Source organism: Macrosteles quadrilineatus, unplaced genomic scaffold (genome assembly GCF_028750875.1).
Source record: "Macrosteles quadrilineatus isolate MER2022 unplaced genomic scaffold, UCM_ALF_1.0 Scaffold_64__1_contigs__length_664444, whole genome shotgun sequence".
Classification (NCBI taxonomy): domain Eukaryota; kingdom Metazoa; phylum Arthropoda; class Insecta; order Hemiptera; family Cicadellidae; genus Macrosteles; species Macrosteles quadrilineatus.
In genome coordinates, this window is record NW_026542657.1 from 140,593 (window position 1) to 167,181 (window position 26,589).

At 35.2% G+C, this 26,589-nt stretch overlaps 2 protein-coding genes across 4 annotated transcripts in view; both read right to left on the bottom strand.

Annotated features, from left to right (window-relative positions):
- Positions 1-12,975: 12,975 nt before the first annotated feature.
- On the bottom strand, positions 12,976-16,768 carry LOC128981967 (uncharacterized protein K02A2.6-like). Its single transcript, XM_054400988.1, has 4 exons — positions 16,751-16,768; positions 15,836-16,028; positions 14,877-15,072; positions 12,976-13,783 (listed from the first exon to the last, which is right to left on the bottom strand). Exons 1-4 carry the CDS (start codon positions 16,766-16,768, stop codon positions 12,976-12,978), a joined length of 1,215 nt encoding a protein of 404 aa, XP_054256963.1.
- Positions 16,769-21,172: 4,404 nt separating this feature from the next.
- Positions 21,173-26,589, bottom strand: part of LOC128981969 (pyridoxal phosphate homeostasis protein-like) — a 113,280-nt gene continuing 107,863 nt past the window's right edge. For all 3 annotated transcript variants that reach the window (XM_054400991.1, XM_054400989.1, XM_054400990.1), the window contains one exon: positions 21,173-21,642. In XM_054400991.1, the coding sequence (XP_054256966.1) occupies positions 21,517-21,642 (126 nt within the window). In that variant the 3' untranslated portion in view covers positions 21,173-21,516. The remainder of the gene's footprint in view (positions 21,643-26,589) is intronic.

Genomic DNA, 26,589 nt, shown 5'->3' on the forward strand with positions numbered 1-26,589 from the left:
AGTTTTGATGTTAGGACACCAAAGTTTAATTGTGTGTACTGTGAATTTTATTGGATATTATCAATTAATTTGAGGTCGTTTCTATTCAGACCTACTGGAAATTGTGTATAGTAGTTGTATTTCGGTGATATTAATTATGGAAGAGGCAGGTATGCTATGGAAGGTGGTATCGTTGACTAGGTCTATACACTTCTCAATTGACTATTACTCTCTCTACCGTAAGCTACTTATAATCAGTGTGCGCCTGTGCGAATCGGCTGCAAATCTCACTTCAACGCTTTTCACATTGTAAAAATTGCAGAATTGCTGTTTTATTGTAAAATTATCGGATTTAAAATGCATATCGTATAGGCATATGATGGAATAAAAACAGATTTGGTCACACAACATTTGTTTACAATATGATTTTTCACATTAAAACTGCAAGAAACTTTGCCTTTATTTGTGTAAACTAGCTGATCTGAATTGTACACGGTTTTAACTGACTACTGAATCCCCGTACGTAGGACGGGCTAACACCTCGTTTTATCATTATATTAAAAGGTTTAAACAGAAATTGAGGGCTTATGTTTTTAGGGTCAAAAATGAGAAACCCCAATTTTTACCCAATAAAAGCCCCCATAACACCCTGTTCCCTCGGTCTGATCATGCTGGTTCTCAAACTCATTCTAGTTTATTCCGCCCAACACCTTTAAGCCATTTTTTTTCAAAATCTGATAAAATCACTTAAGTTATCGCGTTCACGGACGTAAACCTTTTTCATTGATTTTTGTTATCAGCCGTCTTCAAACATTAGTGGTTGTGACAGCACTAGTGTTATATTTGGGAAAGGTAAAAAAACATATCCTTACTGGGATCTGAGGCTGCTATGTACAAAGTCATACCAACTTTCAACTCAAAAGGTTCAACACAAATTGAAGTGAAAGAATTTAGAGAATTTTTTTTCATGTATGGGGAGAAAAAGGGTATATATTCCATAGATGAATGGGGATACAGACAATTTCAAAATCTTTGAAAAATGCTAGTGCAAATCTGGATTCGCTGCTACCCTCGCCAGATAGTGCAGCTCAGCACTCATACAGATGTTATTACCAAGTAAAGTTCAGCTATGGTTTGGCAATAAATTAGTGCCAGAACAGTGGGTTTGGACCATGGTTGGACACGACAGGATGGGAATTTGTTGCTACCAACTAAAATGACATTGTATGTAACCCCAGAAACTATTCTGAAGTTGGTGCCATGTACATGCAAAAGTAAAATTGTTTGACAAAACACTGCAGCTGCAAGAAGAGTGGTATCACTTGCTCGCACACACCTATGCAAGGCCACATGTCTGAATACGGAAGTTGAATAGAAAGGACCAACACTCATTGAACAAAAATACTTAAATGAAGGCAAACTATTTTTGTGAAGAAGATAATTAGTATAAACCACTTGTTTATTTTGCTTGTAGTCAAATGATTTAACATAAGTTTGTTCCTTAATCTTTTATATCATTACAATATATTCTTTATCACTTTTAAACTGTTTATTAACTTCATATTGTGGTTACCCATTATGCATTCTTATTTTATTAATACTACAAAGTATTATTGAGCGGAGCGAGCGAAGCTCTTATACGTCGACTTTTATGCATTTCGTAATACGCAAACTCCTCCTAGACGGCTGAATCAATCGTTTTCAAATTTTGGATGGTGATAAAGACCATATCGGTGAGTGCCAACATCTATACGGCGTTAAAAATAACTCTCAGGAATCCGCCTCACTGGGTCTCAAAGTTTCAATGTAATCCTTATGGAAGCAGTATTTGACACTTAAACAAAGACATATGATCAGCTGTTGACTTTTGAATGCAGTAGTTAAGAAATAGCTGATAGCATTATTCCACAGATATTAGAACAGCAACAGTATGGATCATAAATATAATCAAATGATGATACTAGCTTGAGGTCCGTGACGTAGGAAGTGCTAAAGGAAGTACTAAAGGTGAGCAGTCTGGAGTGTGGAAACTGTTTATGACGATTAGATTTAGAAATCTGCATTCCAAAAACTATAAGGGAAGGGAGGAAAACGGGTCAGCGACGTAGGAAGTGATGAAGGAAGTAGTCAAGGCGAGCTGTCCGGAGTGTGGGATCTGCTTATGACTATTATATTAAGGTATTTGCAATCCTATGATGCTATGGGAGGGGAGGAAAACAAGTCCGCGACGTAGTAAGTGATGAAGGAAGTAGTCAAGGCGAGCTGTCCGGAGTGTGGGAACTGTTTATGATGATTAGATTAAGGTATCTGCAATCATAAAATGCTATGGAAAGGGAGGGAAATACAGTAGGTCCCTGGCGTAGGAAGTGGCAAAGAAAGTAGTAAAGGCGAGCAGTCCGGAGTGTGGGAACTGTTTATGACCATTATATTAAGGTATTTGCAATCCTATGATGCTATGAGTAGGGAGGGAAACAGGTCCGCGACGTAGGAAGTGGTGAAGGAAGTAGTAAAGGCGAGCAGTCCGGAGTGTGGGAACTGTTTATGACGATTAGAATTAAGGTATCTGCAATCATAAAATGCTATGGGAGGGGAGGAAAACGGGTCCGCAACTTAGGAAGTGATGAAGGAAGTAGTCAAGGCAAGCTGTCCGGAGTGTGGGAACTGTTTATGACAAATAGATTAAGGTATCTGCAATCATAAAATGCTGTGGGAAGGGAGGAAAACAGGTCCACGACGTAGGAAGTGGTGAAGGTAGTAGTCGAGGCAAGCTGTCCGGAGTGTAGGAACTGTTTATGACGATTAGATCAAGGTATCTAAAATCCTAAGATGATATGGGAAGGGAGGTAAACAGGTCCGTGACGTAGAAAGATGTGAAGGAAGTGGTCAAGGCAAGCTGTCCGGAGTGTGGGAACTGTTTATGACGATAAGATCAAGTTATCTGCAATCCTTAAATGCTATGGGAAGGGAGGTAAACAGGTCCGTGACGTAGGAAGTGGTGAAGGAAGTAGTAAATGCGAGCAGTCTGGAGTGTGGGAACTGTTCATGACGATTAGTTTAAGGTATCAATAAACATAAAATGCTATGGGAAGGGAGGAAAACGGGTCCGCGACGTAGGAAGTGATGAAGGAAGTAGTCAAGGGGAGCTGTCCGGAGTGTGGGAACTGTTTTTGACGATTAGATTATGGTATCTGCAATCATAAAATGCTATGGAAAGGGAGGGAAACAAGTCTGTGGCGTAGGAAGTGGCGATGGAAGTAGTAAAGGCGAGCAGTCCGGAGTGTTGGAACTGTTTATGACGATTAGATTAATGTATCTGCAATCATAAAATGCTATGGAAAGGGAGGGTGAGGGAAACAGGTCCGTGGCGTTGGAAGTGGTGAAGGAAGTAGTCAAGGCGAGTAGTCCGGAGTGTAGCAACTGTTTATGACGATTAAATTAAGGTATCTGCAATCATAAAATGCTATGGGAAGGGAGGAAAACGGGTCCGCGACGTAGGAAGTGATGAAGGAAGTAGTCAAGACGAGCTGTCCGGAGTGTGGGAACTGTTTATGACGATTAGATCAAGGTATATGCAATCCTAATATGCTATGGGAAGTGAGAGAAAAGGTCCGAGACGTATGAAGTGGTGAATGAAGTAGTCAAGGTGAGCTGTCCGGAGAGTGGGATCTGTTTATGGCGATTAGATTAAGGTATCTACAATCTTAAAATTCTACGGGAAGAGAGCGAAACATGTCCGCGACGTAAGAAGAGGTGAAGGAAAGAGGTAGGAAGAGGTGTATCTGCAATGCTGAAATGCTATGAGAAGGGATGGAAGCATCCCCACGACATAGAAAATGGTGAAAGAAGTAGTAAAGGCTAGCAGTGCCTAAAATCTAAATTGCTATGGAAAGTGATGAAAACAGGTCCACGATGTAGGAAATGGCTTAGAAAGTAGTAAAGTATGAGCATAGTGTGAAAACCGTCTATGGCAGTTAGATTGATGTATCTTTAATCCAAAAATGCTATGAGAAGGGAAGAAAACACGTCTATGACATAGGAAATGGTGAAGGAAGTAGTAAGACTTGCAGTGCAGAGTGTGGGAATTGTCTTTGGCAATTCCATTAATGTATCTGCAATCCTAAAATGCAATGGGAAGAGAGGGAAATAGGTCCACGACGTAGGGGTTGGTGAAGGAAGTAGTAAAGGTGAGCGTGTTGAGTGTGGGAATGGATTAATGTATCTGCAATGCTAAAACACTATGGGAAGAGACTGTAGACTGTAGGTTAAAATAATTACGAAGCACGAATCGATACATATTTCGATACATGCAATCGTGTATAATACCGTAGTAATTTACAACTGAGTTGACAACAGCTGATTTTTACTCCATAGAGGATAAAAACTATGTTTACTTCCTAAAGAGTAAAAATTCTACTTTAGACCCGCAACGCATGCATTTAAAACGACTGGTATTACTGCAGTATGACCAAAACAATATAATATAAACCCTTGATGACTCCGCTCAATTTTGTGGATGCCTCTGCGAACGCCACCTAGTGTAAGTATATTCCCACTAAGTGGGCATACTTAGTGCAGTACATTTTACTATCACCGTTTTTATGGTCAAAATATAGAAATAGCACAGGAAGACCCAATATTTGTAGCTGTGTACCCGTACTACATGCAGGGTGAATACAATATACAGTACAAACAATACAATGAGGAATCTTATAACATCAAGTATAAATTAAATTCGAGCATGTAATTTACAGTAATAATAAAAAAGAAAGAGTTATTACTAACACAATAGTAAGTATGGTGTATTAAAAATAAATACTATAAGGAAATAATTACAGTTAAACTATTAAAAATAATGATAATAATATGGTTTACAGTATCTTTATTCTGAAATACTTTCTTTTACATCCGTAGGTTTTGGAGAAAAAGGGTAGGTATACAAGTTTCCCAGGTGTAATTGTAATGGTAAAAACACAAAACAACACCCTTCCACCCAAAATATTACCTACCGAATTTCCCTATGGAAGTAGCTATTACCGTTCGGGGCACGCTGACACTTAGACCCGGGACCGATATACTTTTTATTTTGATGTCCCTAGAGACCATAAACACTATTCATCAAATTTATATAAATATATAAATTTATATAAACTATCACCTAAATTTATATTAACACGGATATACATCTGTGAACGCGATGACTTGAGTAATTTGGTTTCGATTTTGATTAAATTTGGCTTGAAGGTGTAGGGCGGAATAAACTAGAATGAGTTTGAGAACCAGCATGCTCGGGCCGAGAGAACAGGGTGTTATGGGGCTTTTATTGGGTAAAAATTGGGGTGTCTCATTTTTGGCCCTCAAAACATAAGCCCTCAATTCCTGTTTAAACCTTTTAATATAATGATAAAACAAATAATGTAGTATATTTAAGTTTGTTTTTACAATTATTGGTTATGGAGAAGATTCAATAAATTATTAATTTAAAATTCCGTTGTACAATTTGTTGTAGTTTGCTTGTTTATAGATATATTTCCATCAAACTTGACAAATGTATTTACTTTAAACTAAGCTATTCACACTTTACTAAAAACACACTATATTACCCTCCATGTAGCAGCAACCCTAAGTACTTGTTAAACCTAGTGTTATTTAAAAATAAAATCAATTTAATTGAAACTCCAATCAGGTAATTAAAAATTAGCTTAGTCTGCAGGTTTGCTGCGGGGGGGGGGGGTATTTTTATGTGCCATTTTGATTCTTTATTCTTATGGCAAAAGAAACGTTTTCACCCTGATTCATCAACGGACATTTTTTTTTTTTTTTACTATGGTATTTTTGGTATTATCTTACCTGTAGGCCTACTAATTGGAAAAATTATCGAATATAAGAGGTAATCAAGACATAAACTCTTTATATGGAGGTTATATCGTCTGACTCTTATCTTTATTCGATTCTGCATCAAAAATAACCCAAAAATCATGTGTCACATGCCTATATTTCGTCAAAATGGAATTTTCAGTTTATCAAAGTGCTATAGTAAATTTAATTGGATAAACCAGAGTTTATTAACACAACAAAAAGCTATTGTTGAGCTTACAAAACAAGCAAAACTGTCTGGTAATGTAGAAATGATGAATCATTGTAAACTCTTAAATGCAAATTATAAAAGTAGATTGATCAAGGCAAAGAAAACTTTTTACGATCACTTTATAAATAAATCAGAAAATGTTAGTAAGAAAACATGGGAGATAATTAATTTTGAAACTGGTAATAAATCTAAATGTATTAAGACGGTGACACACTATCGATCTTTTCCCCGAACAATACCCCGAACCGAGCAGGGAGAAGGGAGAAGGGAGGTCGAAGGGAGGATGTTCGATAGTGTGTCACGGGTCCGTACACCGATCAAGACGCCGAACAAGACATCAGGCCGAGCAGGGAGACGAGCGCTCTGGAGGTGGTTTTTTGGCGAAAGATCAAAGAAAAGATCGGTCCGATGTACGGTCCGATGTACGATAGTGTGTCACGGTACATTTTTGCCCCGTACATCGTCGCGAGCGCCGCACCGAGCGGCCGCCTGCGCTAGCATTGATAGTTCTGATTTAATATGGCAATTAAACTCTTTAATTGGTAAAATAAATAAATGTTGGGTAATATGTTGCCGTTATATATTATAATCATTTAAGATGTAATGTTTGTGGTTTGTTTGGTCAAGGTTGAAAGTGTAGAAACCGTTAAATCAATTATATCAATAATATTAAGGTTGAATTAAGTAATTGATGTTGACTTAAATTCTTTCAAAAATAATATAAACATTAATATTATTAAAGGCAATTCAAATGATCATTGTGTAACGTTATTTCAATGAATAAAACCAATAGAAGTCAATTGTTATAACCAAGCATCCTTTCTAGAATATTTTATTTTTGCGACAAGTTTTCAAAATGCGATTTTTAACAATAATTTTTATGTTATAGAAATTACCCCCCTCCCTCTTCCGCGGCACTGCCTCCGCGCTCTCACTCGCACACACTCTCTATCTCTCTCCAAACTTCCTTTTGCCGCGCTCGGTAGAATTCGTCTGGTCTTGGTCATGTTCGGGGAAATGTTCGGAGTAAAATTTTGCTGATATTTATCTCCCTTCTCCCTTCTCCCTGCTCGGTTCGGGGTCTTGATCGGGGAAAAGATCGATAGTGTGTCACCGCCTTTAAGGATTCTCCTCATGAAATTAGAATTAACGATAAGGTGATATCAGACCCTCTGAGCATCTCAAACGGTTTTAACAATTACTTTATTGAGGTAATAGAGAATTTGATCAATAGTACCCCAAGTAATATTCAATCTAAAGACGATCAAAATATAACTAGCCATCATGATCAAATAAATATTGAAATTCCTTTCAGATGTAGGCCAGTAGATGAAGATGAGATAAAAAAAATAATTTCAACTTTAAAAAAGAAGTCATCTAGTGGTCATGACGAAGTACCCTTAAAACTAATCAAATTCATAGGAAAATCACTGTTAAAACCACTCGTGCATTTAATAAACAGTTCATTAATAACCGGTATTTTCCCTGACTGCTTAAAAATGTCTAGAGTAATACCTACTTACAAAAAAGGTGAAAGGAATGAAATCGGTAATTATCGCCCTGTATCAGTTTTGCCATCTATATCAAAAATATACGAACGTGTAATGTATAATCGATTGGTTGATCATCTTCATAATAATAATATCTTTGACGAACAACAGCATGGTTTTCGTAAGGGTAAATCTACTACTACTGCTCTTTTACATTTTTCAGAAACTATTATTGATGCTGTTGACAAAGGAAATACGGTAGTTGGTATTTTTATGGATTTATCAAAAGCATTCGATAGCATATCTCACGAAGTTCTTTTACATAAATTAAAATCTTTAGGTATTTTTAACACTACTTTAAATTGGTTTTGGTCATATCTTTCAGAAAGAATGTAATATGTAGAAATAATGTCAAAAAAACAAAATACACTAACCAGGTATAGATCAGAAAATTTAACTATTAAACATGGAGTTCCTCGAGGCTCCATTCTGGGGCCTTTATTATTTCTGTGTTATGTCCAAGGAATGCCTTCAATTTAAAAAAATATTTTAGGAACAAAAAGTCAGTTAGTACTTTATGCTGATGATGCAAACTTGATAACCACTGCTAAATCTTACCTTGACCTTGAAAAAGCGTGTCAAGAGCAATTAAAAATTATTGAAAATTTTTTTATACAAAACAATTTATTTCTTAACGGCAATAAAACTAATCAAATGATTTTTTCTACAAAACAAAATAAAAATGCTCGAGAAATAGATATTTTAGTGGGGGGAAGTAAAATATAATCAATTAAAATTACCAGATTTTTAGGAGTTATGAAGTTGACAATAATCTTAGTTGGGACCAACATACACTAAAATTGGCTAACAAAATTGCAACGGGTATATATGTTCTTTCGCACATATCCACTCTCACATATCTTATGGTGTAGTTGTTTGTGGTGGTACAAGTAAAGGCAACTTAGATACAATCTTGATATTTCAGAAGGAAGCTTTGAGAATTATATTAAATCTAGAAGACGAAGTATCAGTGAAAAATAAATTTTCTGAGCTTAATATTTTGACAGTTTATGACCAATATACCCTTGAATGTATAATGTGTGATAGAAATAAATATAATGAACTAGCTGTACCCACGGGCTTTGCCCGTTTAACTTCATAAGTATTCGCATGGCTCAATCATGTCCCGGTTGAAGTTCGTTCGCTACACTCACTCACCTTTAGGTTGGAGCTCGTTCGCTGTGCTCACTTATTTTCAGGTTAGCTCGTTCGCTACGCTAACTCGCCTCCAGGTTGATGTTCGATCGCTACGCTAACTCGCCAACAGGTTGATGTTTGTTCGCTACGCTCACACACCTTTTGTTTGCAAATTAGCTGTTGTCATAAATTTTAAAAAGTCATCCCTTTTATTGTTTATAATACTTTGATAAAGGTTTTTTTGTTTTAATATTTAATATTGGAGAATTTAAACGTTGTTAAGTGCACAGGTGTGCTGCGATTGGGGTTTAATACATTTGGACTTATTCAAAAGTAAAATAGTTTTTTGTGCTGCACTCTGTAGAAACACTGTGGCACTATTTCAAATCATGACTAATGCTAATACAGAATGTTGTAATTATTCAAACCTACAAAACAGTTGGTGAAAGTAAACATCTGCTTTTAAATTATATTTATTTGTAAACATTGTAGATCAAAAAGTCTGACATTGGCCCACTTAAAACCCTCTGGGGCAGAGCCCTTTTGACAGATCATCACCAAACTTCACTCGAAACATCCTTGAAAGATGCTTAATAATGCCTGAAAGTTTCATTACAATCTGTCGAGCGGTTTCGGAGACCATAACGTGTATACATACATATATATATTAGCGAATTTCCCTATAGGGAAGTAGCTATTACCGTAGGTGGCACAGTAAGACCTAGACCCGGGACCGATTTACTTTTTCATTTTGATGTCCCCAGAGGCCAAAAACACCATTCGTTCAAATTTTTATACATGTATATATATATATATATATATATATATAGACTTATATATATATATAGACTTATATACAGGGTGTCCCGTAACTCTCTGGACACTTGTATATAGCGTTATTCCTTAGGTCAAGACAAACACATTTCACCATAGGAACATGGGTCTGTGGTGTCTAGTTTACCGACTGTCGGTATTTATGTGTTTTTTACAAAAAAACTAATAACTCCTAAACGGTTTGAGATACAGCTTTGATATTTTGCAAAAATGTTAATCTTATTAAGACCTATTATCGTTAGAAATTATACTAAAAAATCATTAACCGTTTAAAAATGGCAGCCAATTAAAATATTTGATGCCAAATTTCACGAAAACCGTTAACTTTACAAAAAAGTTGCAAGGGACAAAAAAGTTTGTAAATTTTATGTAGTTTTCAATGATACCTGATTTGTTAAGATTGGATAAATAATAACAGAGAAATGTCTTCTTTTCTAAACGCATGACCACTTTTCTCCATTTAAATAATGCTTAACAACGTAAAAGGATTATTAATTGAATGAATAGATGTCACACATGGCGGCCATCTTGGATTTACGACGTCATAAAGCTAAACAGTGCAATTTGAAGGTAAACACCCGGTACTACACCATTATGTGACATATAATAAAGAAAGAGATACTCCACATAGTCACACCTTCCCTTCACAAAAAATCCCACGGAATACAGTTTGCCCCGGACTATGTATTATGTTTTCTTTATTTCATCTTAACCATAGATTTTAACTTAAACAATCAATAGTTTCATTTTATACTTAGGAAAGTCAAATGGGATGAAGCCCATGGGTAACAGCTAGTTGTTATTAATATTATTTTTTGTTGTCACAAACATATATATCATCGTTATTATTTTTATTATTTATTGTTCTCTAGGTTGGTCCATGTGACATTTATTGTATACGTATTTTCATCAACTATGTATTTATTTCTCGTTACTCTTAGTTATTTCATTGTCCAAGCATTTGCATATGTACTGTATTCTTATTTTTGTTACTTTTGATATTCCTCTCATTATTATTATCTATATACTATTAAGTCATAATGAGCAATTCACAACTTGTAATCAAACTGTAAAATTGGTGTAAATCCGTTGGTAAATAAATAAATAAATACAAAGCCCACAAAAAATTGATACATTAACAACGTAAAGCTTTAAAAATTCACGATAGTTTGCTAAAAAATCTTTTTACTTAATGTGTTATCATTTTCAGCATGAACTAACATTTTGGATTTGGAGTCCAGACAGAAAATGCAAAACTACTTACTTTCCGTGTCCATAAATCAGACTTAGCTCTTCCTAAAACTAGCTACCGATATGGCTTTGTCATTCGCTTGTAAAAGATCATCTAATTCTAATTTGCAAGGCTGGTCTAGGTGTGGACAGATCAGCAGATGGCCTTCTTCGTCTGGTAAGAGACCCCATTTCTGCATTCTTCTTATTTAATTTTTCGGCATTTAATGTTATTATTAGTTTTTAACAGGCATCTACAACTTGACTGATCACTTATTGCAAACGAAAAAAACTGGGAACTAGAAGAACTAGTTTTCTTGACGTATACGATCTGTCGTCTGTTTTGTTTCGCTCTCCCGCTTCACTTAGATCTTGGCTGTTTGATTAGCTTAACCTTCTTTAACTTTTTGTTCTTGGTACAATGTTTTTAAAAAGAAGTTCTGAATTTCTTGTGGTAAATTATAAATTATGTGTCTGGTAATGAAAAAAACGATCAAAAGGACTTTGGTTTTATACACTATTGTGACTGAACAGTACAACTAAAATCCGATTATTTTACTCTGGAAAGAGTTATTATTAATTTAATGAATAGATGTCACACATGGCGGCCATCTTGGATTTACGACGTCATAAAAACCAAACAGCGCAATTTGAATCTAAACACCCGGTACTACACCATTATGTGACATATAATAATGAGAGTCCACATAGTCACACCTTCCCTTCACAAAAAATCCCACGGAAGTTAGAAATGTGCAGTTTGCTCCTGGACCAACAGTAATACAAACAAAATCACACCTGATTTTAATAAGGTAATAAATTGAAAGAATAACAAACAAATAAGTACAGCTGATGTATTTTTAACATTATGTAAATGGAAAGTTCCCTGTAGAAAGGAATTACAACTTTAGGGCAATTTATGAAATAATGGATAGTTTTGCACAAGGTTTCTCGCCATTTTGGATTTATATATGGATAACAATTATAAATATTTGAAGTGAATAACTATTGTAAGTTATTACCAATCTAAAACGTCTTTTGTACTATGTTTCATAAAGTTTGTCGTCATTTCAACACCATTAGAGTCATCTTCGGAATTAGCAAAGCAAATATGAACTAGTGGCCTGTAGGGACATAAGTCCCTAAAAAGCTCAATAATGTAAAACAAATTATTCTAATATTCAAACACACTCAGAAATATATTATCTATGTGTCAGAATAGATATCCCTGTACACCATATCTTTTGTGTAAAATCCCCGTTTTTTGACTGTCTTTGTGTGCTTTTGTTGATGTTATTTTCAATAAATAATTTGAATCACTCCATAGGTTTAACTCTGCTAAAGGCAGCAAACATATAATTGTTTGTGAATAAATACTGGTTTACTAAGATAGCTTTGGTCTTGTGGTTAATGGTGATAAAAAAGGCTTCCCTGATTGGAATTTTGGAAATTGTCTTTGTCAAATATGAAAATATGTGTTGAGATAAGCTTAGTTCTTAGTCAAACCCGCTAAATTAGCATCCCTACCCAGTTTATATTTTTAAGCGTATACTCCTTTTGTTAAGGCATAACACAATTAGCGTAAAGTAAAGGTATTGCATTGACTAAACTTAACCCTAGATTTTTTTCTTATAAACATAAAAAATACAATTAAGTGTAAGATTATGTGGTTGTATTCCTCTTACTATAACTCTTTTGGCAACTGGTTAAGGTTACTGTTGATTCCACTAATTTTACTAATAAAAGTTCACATTTTGTATAAGAAAATATAAAGTAAATTTTTATTAAATCACAATCTGTAAGTAAACATAAACAGTTCAACAAGTAAACAAAAGAATAATTTGAACACATGTTAGAAATAAAATGTAAATAAAACATATGTTAACACCTCCTCCTCTATTTACTGTGCTGAGGAACTCTGCGAAGAATCAGCTGATCAACATGTCTTCTAATTATTCGCCCATCTTCCAGCTGAACTACGTACATTACATGTCCTTGCTTTTCAGTTATATAGCCTGAGTACCACTTGGATGATCCATTGACATATTCCCGCGCTTGAACCTTATCTCCAACTTTTAAATTCCTTTTTATACCGACTTGGAGTCCCTTGTTCTGAAATTTGTTCGGTTCTAATGTTGGAACAATTATTGCGAGGTTTGTTCATACACTCCTTCCAAACATTAGGTGGTATGCTGATGTACCAGTTGAATTCGGGGATTGCCTGAGTTGCATTACAAGTCTTTGGATTTTATTTTGCAGTGTACCCTTTTCTCCCTCCATTGATTTTAACGCCTTCTTGACAGTCTGCACGTATCTTTCAGCCTGGCCGTTTGAGTTTGGGTGATATGGTGCCGTTGTTCTGTGAACAATCCCACATTCATTCATGAAGTTTTTGAACTCTTGGGAAACAAACTGTCTTCCATTATCTGAAACTAAGATTTGAGGAAACCCAAAAGTTGAAAAGATTTTCCGTAATTCTTGGACTGTCCATGTACTTGTAGTTGTTCTTGTCTGTATCACCTCCACCCACTTACTAAAAGCATCCACTAATATGAGGTACTGTTGGCCATCTGTTGGTCCTAAGAAATCGATGTGCACTCTCTCCCATGGATTAGTAGGTTGTTCCCATGGATGGATAGTTTTTCTCGGGTTGTTGCATTGTTCTAAGCATTGTCGACATTCAGCTACCATCTGTTCAATATCCTTGTCTATACTTTTCCACCAGCAAAAACTGCGAGCTAAAGCCTTCATTTTTATTTCTCCTAAATGAGCTACGTGTAATTCTCGAAGCACGTGAGGTTTGAGGGATTGAGGTATCATGACTCTCCAGCCCTTCAGTACACAATCATCTTGAATGGACAGCTCGTTATCGTGAAATCCATATTGTTCGACAGATTGTCCTGATTTTAAGGCCTGTAGGACTGGACCCAACACAGAATCGTTGATAGTTTCCTTAGCCAACACGGTACTGTTGACATTAAGTGTTTCTAGTTGGTTTATGTGGTACTTAAGAGGTCATCTATTGCATTTTCTTGTACAACTTCGGTAGGGAAACGTGAGAGATAATCTTCATTGCTATGATGAGCAGTTTGCCTGTATTCTATGTCATAGTTGAACCCGGAGAGAAAGTGAGCATAGTTGAATATTCGTGTTGCTGAGATTGTTGGTAAGGTCTTTGCTGGATTAAAAATTGAGACTAGCGGTTTGTGGTCTGTAATCAAAGTAAACTTGCGGCCATAACAAAATGGGAAAAACTTTTTCAGGCCCCAATATATTCCCAAGTCTTCCTTGTCGATTTGAGAGTATTTTTGTTCTGATTTTGTTAAAGATCGAGAGGCGAAGGCAATTGGTCTGTCCGTTCCATTGCTATAGCGGTGAGACAGAACGGCTCCCACACCTACCGGTGAAGCATCAGTAGCTAAGACCAGAGGTAAGCTAGGATCAAAGTGAACCAAAACGTCGTCACTTGTGATAATTTCCTTAATCTTCTGAAAACTCTTTTCACAAGATGAATTCCAATTGAAAGGATTTCCTTTTCGTAGCAGTAGGTTCATCGGATGTAGTAGTGTTGCCAAATTCTTTATGAATTTGTTGTAATAATTTGCTAGGCCCAGGAAAGTTCGGAGTTCAGAAACGTTTTCTGGCCTTTTACATTTCAGAATGCTCTGTATCTTGGTATCTGACTTATGTAGCCCTTTGCTATCGATCACATGACCTAAATACTCAATTTTCGTCTGGAAAAACTTGCATTTGTCTCTATTTAGCCTCAAATCGTTTGTCTTCAGTCGTTCGAACACCTGTTTCAGTCGGCGAAGAAGCTGTTCCCGGTTAGATCATCGAAGAAACATTGTACACCTTCTAAGCCATGTAATGTTTTGTCCATGAATCTCTGCCATAACAAGGGTGCCACTTTTACTCCAAACATTAATCGGTTCACCTTAAACAGCCCTTTATGAGTACTGATTGTTTGCATTATGGCACTGTTTTCGTCCATCTCCAGGTGCAAGTATGCATTACTGATATCAAGAGTACAAAATATCTTTCCACAATGCATCTTTGACATGATATCGTCGATCCGAGGTATAGGGTAGTGTTCGTCTTTGATGACTTTGTTCAATGTCACCTTGTAATCAGCGCATATTCTGACTGAACCATTTGGTTTGACGACCGGAACAATTGGTGTGCCCCAATCAGATGATTCGACTTGTGTGATTATACCCAAAGTTTCCAGTCGTTCAAGTTCTTTCTCTACTTTTTCTTGTAATGCATATGGCATGTGTCTTGGTTTGATGTAAATTGGCTGGGTTTCGTCTTTTACATTAAAATGGCCTTTTTCGTTTGGTATTTTCCCAATGCCTTCTTTGAAAATGTCTTCGTATTGAATCATCAGTTTATCTAGTTCTTGAATCTTTCATTTTTTCCACTTGAATCTAATGAATGTATGTCAGCTGCATCAAGCTGAATCTCTCTTATCCATTCTCTTCCGAATATAGAGTCTACACACTTGTTTACAATGTACAGTTTTCCAAACAAAACTTTGATCTTTGTACTGAACATCTACAAAAACAACTCCTCTTGGATTGATTATTTCTCCAGTGTATGTCCTGAGTTGAACATTTGTTTTGAAAATCCTTTTTGGAGAATTTAAAAGTTTAAATGTATCATATGATACAATGCTGAGAGCCGCTCCTGTATCTAATTCCATTGTCATGAGTCGTCCTTCCACTTTTACCTCAAGCATAAACTTGTCATTTGATTTTGAATGAAGTTGGTAAATTTCATGAGTGTCATCACTTGTATTTTCTACGGTTTCATCTGATTGTTTTACTTCTTTGTTTGGTTTCCTTAAGCACACTCTTGCTAAGTGACCAAAACGTTTACACGAGTTGCATTCTGCATTTTTGAACTTACATTGATGAGCTCTATGTGAATCATCACCACATCTATAGCATTTGTTCCTCAGTTTCTCAAAACGAGATTGATAATCAGAGTTGTATATGATTAGATTTACTTGACTTACTATCCAGGTGTTTGTTCTTGCTCGATACTTGGTGTACTTCCTCTCGATTTTCATTTGTCTTAACTATTCTGCTCTCACTTTTCGCTAGTTCCAATGTTCCAATGGCCTTCTCGACTACTTCTTTAAACGGTTGCAATAGTTTATCTTGAAGAAGATGAAGACGTATATCAGAGTCTCTTAGTCCCCTGACAAACTGCATTCGAAGTAGAATTTCAGAAACGGATTCATTACAATGTGTACAAGTAAACTGGCATTCGACACTGAGCTTTCGAAGAGCATTTGCGTAAGCTTGTACAGATTCATTACATAGTTGAGTACGTGTTGTGAATTTGTGCTGACGAGCCCAAATACTGGGTTTTGGTTCTAGTTGTGCCATCAACAGATGAATCAATTCCTCATATGGCTTGTTATGTGGATCATCTGGTATGCAAAGATCGTAGAGCTGTTCGTGTATTTGTGGGGTGATTGATTGTAAAAATAAATCCACTTTGACCTTTGGACTTAAGTTTCCCCGTAATTTTGTGTAGTTTTCAAAGCGCCGAGTGAAGTTTTGAAAACTCTTGTGTATATGGCTGGAAAGGAATATTAGATACATGTTGAGATATTGTAGAGGCAGACATTGCAGTTTGTGTATTGTACTTTTTCTTTTCTGCTTCAAAGGAATGTTCGTATCTCTCTATGTATTTCTTCTAACTGCCATCGAATTTCTAATTCACTTTCTACTGAATTCGTGTGAAGTTCAATATTTGACCGTGTAGCTTCGAGTTCAGTCCATATTGCTGAAAGTTTATCGGTATAGTAAGTGCATGTATCTTGAGAATGTTCACATGTATATCAATCATCCTTGAGTTTGTTCAAGCGTAGTTCTAGCAATTTCCTTTTCTTGAGATACAAATCCAATTCTTTTCTACTTACCATTTTACTCGTCGCCATTGTTGATTCCACTAATTTTACTAATAAAAGTTCACATTTTGTATAAGAAAATATAAATTAAGTTTTTATTAAATCACAATCTGTAAGTAAACATAAACGATTCAACAAGTAAACAAAAGAATAATTTGAACACATGTTAGAAATAAAATGTAAATAAAACATATGTTAACAGTTACATTACCCAGTTATCGAAACCAATCACTAAATTACTTTTCATCAGCATTGACATGCATATGTTTGGTGTGTTTAAGAAACGTAAAGAAACGGAAACTACCTTTAGGTTTTAGTATTATATGTGGATGCTCCCTTTACCTTTTTTATATATCATTCATGCTAGACTATATTATTTTAAACTTTTTTGCTTAGAGCACTAGACAGTACCTGTTTAAAATCACCAACCATATTGTTTTCCGCCCATTGGAACTTGTCATAGTACTTAATTAACAAATATATTTCCTGTATGAACCTATTCCATCTTTATTCCCAGGTGATTTTCTAAGAGTAGCCGTTGAGGTTATTTCACTTCATACAAAATATTGACTAAAGACTACAATAAATTCCGAATTTAAAATGTTAGTAAATTTACAAAGAAAGTGTAGAATAAATCTTGAACATATGTTTTGAAATAAAAACAAAGCAAAAGTTTTCCATTTAATCTTGAATCGTTAATTATTTAGTCAATGTGGTTATTTCATGTTAAACGTAAACGTTAAAAATACACAAATTTGAAAAGTTTTACAGTAAAATAATTTATTTCAATATTCTATAATGTACATAACTAAAAGTGTTAATTATTATAGGTAACGTTGTTTTATATAGTACATTGCAGAATTGACTGGCAATTACGTCATCCAAATGTTAATATTGCGTACCGGCTTAGTGATAAATCCTGATCAGCTGTATTGAAGTAAACAAAAATCAGCAGTAAATGGCTTCTAATGCTATTCTTTTGCAGAACATTTTATGCTATATCTAATTTTGTGTTAAAATTTTGGGAATTTCACTATTTTTCCCGCCGTCACGGGATCGAGATCTTTAATTTGAGCCCTCTCCCATCATTCAACGACTTCCCAGTCGCCCACAATTTTGACGCAAAGAATCGGCTTACGTAATTAATATATAGACTAGTGGCTTGTAGGGACATAAGTCCCTAAAAATCTCAAATGTAAAACAACTTATTGCAAATCCGGTATTTAAACAAACTCAGAATAAAATTATCTATGTGTCAGGATAGGTATCCCTATGTACACTATATCTTTTGTGTAAAAAACAGTTTGTTGTCAGTATTTTTTTGCTTTATTTGTTGATGTTATTTTCAATTAATAATTTAACTCACTCCAGGGGTTTAACATGAAAAGGCAGCAAACATATAATTGTTTGTGAATAAATACTGGTTTACTAAGGTAGCTTTGGTCATGTGATTAATGGAGGATAAATAAAATCTCCCCTGATTGGAATTTTAGAAATCGTCTTCGTCAAATATATATGAAAATGTAAATAATATGTGTTTTGAGATAAGCTTATTTCTTGGTCAAAACCGCTAGATTATCCCAGTTATCATTTCTAAGTTAACTTACTCCTTTTTTAAGGTTTAACAAAATTAGTATAAAGTAAAGGCATCCCATTGACCAAACTTAACCCTAGATTTGTTTCTGATCAACATAAAAAAAACTATTGTAAGTTTACATGGCGGTATTCCTCCTAAAGGTGCGATTGACTTTACATTTGCTATCAAAATAGGCTTAACCATCGGCTAGTTCCTACTTATTTTACGACCAGTTAGGGTTCCATTACCCAGTTAACAAAACCAATCACGAAAATTCTTTTCATCGGCATCTTATACATCCATATTTGTGGTTAGTTTTAAGAAACGGCAACTACCTCTAGGTTTTTTTTTAAATGGATGCTCTCTTTACCACCGTGCATGCTAGGTCATATTATTTTAACCTTTTTTGCTTGGGGCAAAAGGCAGACCTGGTTAAAATATCCTCCAAACAATATGGTTTTCCGGCTATTGGAACTTGTCATAGTACTTACTTAATGAACAAATATATTGCCTATACGAACCTATTTTAACTTTATTTGCAGGTCGTTTTCTAAGAGTGGCCGTCGAGGTTATTTCACTTCATACAACATTTTGACTAAACAATAATCTCAAATTAAAAATGCTAGTAAATATACAAAAAGGTGTAGAATAAATCTTTAACACGTGTTTTGAAATCAAAACTAATCAGAATTTTTCCATTTAATATTGAATCATTTATTATTTAATCAATGTTGTTATTTCATGTTAAACATTCCTTCAACACAACAATAAGCTTCAAATTAGAAGAAAATAACTTGTTATTTATCAGCCATTCTAAGCTCATTTCCTTCTCCTATGATTCTACACTTATCATACGCTTGACTAATTTAATTCAATTTACACAATTTGCAAATTGCACAGTAAAATAATTGACTTCAACTTTCTAAGATGCAGCTAAAAAGTCTTAATCATTATAGGTAACGTTATCCCTGGTTTTATATAGTAGGCCTATACAGTAGGCCTACATCGCAGAATTCGAGAATTGACTGGCAAATGTGTAATCCAAATGTAATATTAATATTGCCTACTGACTTAATGATAAATCACAATCAGGTGTATTGAAGTAAACAAAAATCAGCAGTAAATGGCTTATAATGTTATTCTTATGGAGAACATTTTACGTTGTATCTAATTTTGTATTAAAATTTTGGGAATTTCTATATTTTTCCCGCCATCACGGGGTCAAGACCTTTAATTGGAGACCTCTCCCGTCGTTGTACGACTTCCCAGTCGCCCACAATTTTGACGCAAAGAATCGGCTTACGTAATTAATATATAGATAGATTGTCATTACAGACGGCATTAACACTGCACGATTAGTAGGCCTGAATTTGATTATCATAAAATTTGACTACACTATCAAAAATTTCAAATACTAATTTTGTATGTACCTTGCTTTAGTTAAAGTGTAGCGAATTCCCAAATTCAATTCTGTATTTTTGTGTGTATGTCTGTTGGTAACGCATTAATGTCCTTATTTCTCAGTGTTTCATGGAAAAAACAAGAGCACCTTTGTTAATGAAAATTTCAACCGGAATAATGTGTACAGTGGTGAGGTTAAGGTAGTATTTTAACTACTTTTAACCAGTGTGGAAAGTAACTTTCAATTATAGGCCTATCTTAGGGCTATGCCTCATAGATCTATAAAGCAATTTTTTTCAATCATTGGATATAAAATAAGGACTAACACAATCGGGTGACATTTTATTGTGAAGTATTCATTTTGGCTTGAAACTGTCAGATATTGTATTTGCGAAGGTTTATATGTATTCCTATACAGTGTATTGCCAGCATATCTGGAAAAATGCACACTAAATATGCAAACCAACTCCTGTTCTGAATATAAGAAGGTTTCAACTTACTACAAGATCCCCGTACAATGGGCAGACAGCTAGTTATAGATATTCCCGTTCAGTCCTTTAGTGAAGTGGTGCAAGTCTAAAATATAGCTTCAAGGTCACACTCACCCCTTCACCCTGCTCTACTGGACTCTCTGTGACCTGCACTCTTTTTGTGGTTATTGCCCAACCCCTACCACCCTTCTATTATTTTGCCTTTCTATTCTGACTTTTTTTCAAACATTAAATCTATTGCTTACGTAACAGTACAGCAGTTTATTTTTAAATTATATAACATTACTTTAAAATTAAAACACTAATAGCTATCTAAGTGACAAGAGGCGGAACTATTGAATAGTTTGTTGGAAAATTGCCTTCATACATACAATGGGTGAAAAATATTAAGGCGACGCAGCGCCCATAGTATCTTAAAATATTTAAAGCAGATGAGCACGAGTTGACTTTCATTTGACCTCGGTAGTTGTTTTCTGCTTTGTCTGTTCATTCCAGATGAATTAAATCGTAAAGCATAACAGGCAATAATAATTTATCGGTATTGCATCAAAATGTCTTCTTCTTCAAGCTCAAAAATATTTTTTTTAGGCAAGGCAAAAGTAAAACTCAGTATCAAGAGATGAAAGTTCTGCTACCAACAGAAGCATTTGTAATTTTTTTTTTAAACTCAAGTAGTGTTTTAAAATAAATTTTAGCGTGAAGGCTACAAATTATTCCTAATTCTTTTGTTTTACTGGAACTGGGAACCGAGAACCGTTTTCGGCCAAGAACCGAACTGGAACCGATCCGTAAAAAAATGGAACCAACACATCACTATAAATAAGACTTAAAACTCTAGCAATAATGACCATCTACATACTAATACAGTAGAGTCCCGCAAACTCGGCGTAATGTGGACTGGAAGGGTGCCGAGTTTGTGAAATGCCAGGTTATCGGGAACTAGGGTTAAAAATAAGGACAATACAATTTTTAAGCTTTTTAACCTCCTTTTTTAATATTACAAGTCAGTATAACGTCATCAGATATAGTACAAAAAATCCTTGGTACGAGTTGTGAATGATTTTACTTGAGCTGGCTTGAGTCCATGTTTAACTCGGACTCAAAATATTATTCTTTTTCTGATCCAGGTGATGGTAGAGTTATCCAGACTGCCGGGTTATCGAGTTCCAAGTTTGCGGGACTCTACTGTACCGTCCTATTAATGAGGTAAAGTAGTTTAATGGAAGACCTTACTATCTTTTTTGCAAAGTAAAATTTAATTTGCTTTTAACCCTTGTCACTTCCATTGTTAAAAGGCCAACTAGCCACAGTTAGCCTATGTTAGTCGTTGCGACCTGATCTGCAAGCTTGTCAACAGAATTTTCAGCTGGTTTATTGTACTGTCTGGCACCAAATATTGATGAGCCTACTCTTACATTGGTACTTCCTACTTCTATCTGAAAAAATAAAACAAGTAAGTTAAACACTTTAAAGACACTAACGGCAGTAGTAAACACAAATGAATAGTATCGTTGCGTAAGCCTAAAGGCTTTTTAAATATGTGAACTGTATTTGTAGATGGTTAAATTTTTATTTGAAGTAAAAATATAGGGGAGTTTTGTTAATTTTGCTACAGATAAGTTTTACCACAATGAAGTTTTTGAGGAAAGATCTTGAATTGTGTATGGCCATACATTTGACGTAGTCTCGCCAAGAAGATGTCTTTAATATTTATTTCGCCCAGGAATAAACACAATTTAATTGAATTTAAAGAATTGAATTGACTTGAACAATAAGAATAGAAAATGTTGAAGAATATGAATACGAAGAGAAAAAGAACTACAACGAAAGATGTTACAAGAATAATGATATGGCAAGGAAGCAATGTACGTGGCACAGTAATCTAAAAAAAAATTTTTAATCCTTTATTTGGACTCACGTTGGTAGCCTAAGGAAGTCTGCAAGCATTCCCCCTAAAATACATTTGGACGCCTTCGAAGCTACAGACGCATTCAGTAAATTTGAACACTTGGCTTCCTTCTTTTCCTCTGTATTCAACGTAGCTGACATCCCAACACCATTTTTTTTGCTTTAGATGGAACTTCTCTCTCTCTCTCTCACTGTGTTATTTTGACTCATGACATTACGAAGAAACTCAAAGCCCTTGATGTGAGAAAAACTGCAGGCCCTGATGATACACCACTGAATGTTCTTAGATATTGCGCCCCTGTATTGTCCCCTCATCTTTCAATTTTGTTCAGCTCTCTACTCACTGAAGGTGTTTTTCCATCTTCACATGGCTTTGTTGTGCCCATTCGTAAGCAAGGGGATAAATCTGATTTAAGGAATTATAGGGCTATTGTGATTCAGTGCACTTTTTGCTAAGGTTTGACAGAATTGTCCTTGACTATGTCAACCATAGTAAATGCATCATGTATAAGGGGAGCAACACAGCTTCATGCGGTCAACCATCACCAATCTACTTGGGCTCCAGGAGTTTATCATGGCTTCCTTTCTTGAATCGTGCCCCATTGATTGTGTCCACATTAATTATTCCAAGGCATTTGATAAGGCCAACCATCAAATACTGCGAGCTAAACTCAATTATTATGGCGTTTGTGGGGCCCTTATTCAAGTGGTTGGAGAGCTATCTTACTGGAAGATCACTCACAGTTTGACACGAAGGTGTAACATCCCTGCCTTTTTAAGCCTTATTAGAAGTTCCCCAGGGCTCGCATCTGGGTCCCTTGCTTCTCTGCCTGTTTACCAACGAGATTGGTAGCGTGATAACTGTTGACCATTTACTTTTTGCTGATGTTGTCAAAATCTTCTGTCGAGCCCGGACGTGTCAATCACAGGAATCCCTTCAGCAACCAGTCGACAATATTAGCAGCTGGTGTACAGACAACTCAATGGAACTTAACGTCTCAAAATGTCAAGTTGTAACTTTTAAACAGGGTTATTTTGTAAACCATTTGACTACCGTATAAATGGAAAGAGTTTGAAGAGAGTTGAAATGGTTAAGGATTTGGCAGTGAATATGGGTCCCTTCTCTTGGCCTGAATGTACATATAAATCACGTAACACCCAAAGCTAACTCTCTGGTGGGTTTCATTATGAGGTCAACAAAGGACTTCCAATCTCCAACATTGCTGTTAATCCTCTACAAGTCCTTCATCCCTTCTGTTATGGAGTATGGGTTAGTCATATGGTCACCGCATCAGATTGGCCACATCAATATGATTAATAAAGTCCAAGTTCGCTTTGTTAGAATGCTAGGAAAGGGAATGGGATACACTTATGGCAATGCCCCAGTCACTGATCTTGAGGCTCAGTATCACACCTTTAGCCACTTCACACGAAACTAACCATGATGCTGTTGTTCAAGCTGGTGAATGGTGTTCTGGACTGCCCCGATCTCCTTCATGACATAGTGACATACCCTTGGTGGCTCTTTGTGGGAATTGCTTTATGACTGTTTTTCGCCGGAGGTACGAGCCAACTTCATATGATTACAACAGTGGCATCTCGAGATAATATTGAGACTAGGAGGAGAGGCTACCAGTTCTGCTGACTTCTTTGGTTCATTGTTAAATGCCTTTAAGAGTGTTGTGGAAGAGGTATTCCTGGGTTCATCTTAGTGAGGTTGTTTGGCCAACGTGGGTTTTGTCGTAACAAATTCTTTTGATAATTAGGTAAATTCAATTCATTGTTAACTTTTTGTTGTTTAAGTTCTGAACATTTTTATATTGTCTGTAATAATAGGTTGCTGTTTAAAATTGTTGACGTTATCTCATGCTTTAATTAATTTTTTTTGGCTTTTTTTACTTGGACTATTGTTACTTGGTTATAGATAATTTGTTATCCGTCCACTTTGTTCTTTGTCACACTGCATTTTGTTGTCTTGTTACCAATAGTATCATGTCATATTACTATTTAATTTAATCACCATCATTTTTACCAATTGTTACTATTGTTAATTTAACTGAACTGTCTTCTTCTTCTTCTAGTTCACTTTTTAAAAGCTGGCTTGGTTTAAAATAACCACGTAGCCACACTACTTCCTAAGTAAATTTTCCCGGGGTTTTTTTAAAATGTCAAAAAGATGCTAATAGAATAGAATAGAACAGAAATCTTTATTTGCCATTAACATTACACATGTATTAGCAATAGTCAAGAATTGTAGGCTTACAATAAATATATATTTACTAGGTGAAACACGTCGAAATCGACGGTTGCTTTAAAGGCTTACGATAGCTCTTCTAACTGTGACAGAGTTAAATTATAAGAAATGTGACCAATTAGCATTGTTTGATGAGTAATAAATAAGTGTAGAAAAAATAATGACTATTGCGTTAGTTACAAAATATGGTTGATATATTTTGTAACTAACAAAATGGCTATTGCATTAGTTAAAAAATATGGTTGATATATATTTATTGTAGGCTTGCTTGACCTGTTAAGCCTTTGACTTGTTATATTCTTGACTATTGCTAATACGGGATCACATCATTTGTCCGAGTTTTCAACTGTCCGAGTTTGTTACAAATTACAAAATATTTGAAAAATCATTTGTCCGAGTTTTTAACTGTCCGAGTTTTGATAAATAACTAATAATAATTAGATAAATCAACTGTCCGAGTTTTCATTTGTCCGAGTTTTTAAATTATTTAAAGAAATATCAAAATATCATTTGTCCGAGTTTTCAACTGTCCGAGTAGGGGCAACATCAAAATGTGACACTGCGCGCCGAGACTAGCGTGTCTAAAGCGCCTGTTCAGAAGTCGATGTGAACCCCTTCTGTGAAGGAGTCAGGCATTGTGCGAGCCGCGAGAGCCCCTCACGTCGAATTAAGAAAAATTATTTTATTTTTATATAAGACTAATTTTACAATTTTTAATTCTAAAATTAAACTCTCATCACCTAACACAACCAACCAAACTTGCTGATAATATAAAATACCCCCGCAATTATTATATTATCAGCAAGTTTGGTTGGTTGTGTTTGGTGATGACAGTTTGATTTTATAATTAAAAATTGTAAAATACCCCCGCCGCAGCAAACCTGCAGACTAAGCGAATTTCCATTTGACTGATTGGATTTACACTGAAATGTCTACTTAAAAATATAACATTTATTCCCGATTTAAATAGAATTAGTTTAAAAAGTACTTAGGTTTGCTGCATCAGGGAGGGTAAAACTGTTTGTTTTTGTAAAATGTTAATAGTTAGTAAGAAATAAAAACATTTTCCAAATTTGATCAAAATATGTTCATAAACAAGCAAACTACAACAGTTTACTTATTCTCCATAAGAATAACATGGGAATTTTAAATTTACAATTTTTTGAAATTTTCTCCGTAACCATTAGGCGCATAATAACGCTTCAATATACTAAATTATTTGTTTTTTTAAGCTCTACAAAATGGTTTAGAAAGAAATTGCAAAATTTTATGTTTTTTGAGTCAAAAATGGGAAAAACCTATTTTTACCCCATAAAACCCCCCATAAACCCCCGTTCCCATGGTCCGATCATGCTGGATCACGAACTCGTTCAAATAAACGTAGGTTTACACGTTTGTACCAAATTTCATCAAAATCGGATCACTTTTGCTCGAGTTATCGTGCTAACGGACACATATATATATATATATATATATATATAAATATATAAATATATAAATATATAAACATATAAATATATAAATATATATATATATATATATGAATTTGAACAAATGGTGTTTTTGGCCTCTAGGGACCTCAAAACGAAAAAAAATCGGTCCAGCATCCAGGTCTTACCATGAGTACTACGGTAATAGCTTATTCCCTATATGGGAAATTCGCTAAAATTAGTCTTATAATAAAAATAATATAATTTTCTTAAGTCGACGTGAGGGCCTCTCGCGGCTCGCACAATGCCGGACTCCTTCACAGAAGGGGTTCACATCGACTTCTGAACAGGCGCGTTAGACACGCTAGTCTCGGCGCGCATTGTCACATTTTGATGTTGCCCCTACTCGGACAGTTGAAAACTCGGACAAATGATATTTTGATATTTTTTTAAATAATTTAAAAACTCGGACAAATGAAAACTCGGACAGTTGATTTAACGAAATATTATTATTATTTAAACCATACTCGGACAGTTGAAAACTCGGACAAATGATTTTTCAAATATTTTGTAATTTTTTAGAAACTCGGACAGTTGAAAACTTGGACAAATGAACCTCACCCGCTAATACACGTGTAATGTTAATCTTACTAATATTATAAATGTGAAAGTTTGTGTGTTTGTGTGTTTGTTTGTTTGTTTGAAGTTCAATCACGCATAAACCACTGGACGGATTGGGCTGAAATTTGGCATGATGATAGCTTACATTCCCGATTAACATATAGGCATAT

Excerpts from the sequence above, each read along its gene's own strand:
- LOC128981967 (XM_054400988.1), bottom strand. Across the intron at positions 15,073-15,835 it reads CAAGAACAAACACCTGGATA|AAAAAGTAGAGAAAGAACTT; the intron begins GTAAGTCAAGTA and ends ATGCATTACAAG. Across the intron at positions 13,784-14,876 it reads CCTCGGATCGACGATATCAT|TACCGTGTTGGCTAAGGAAA; the intron begins GTCAAAGATGCA and ends TAATGTCAACAG.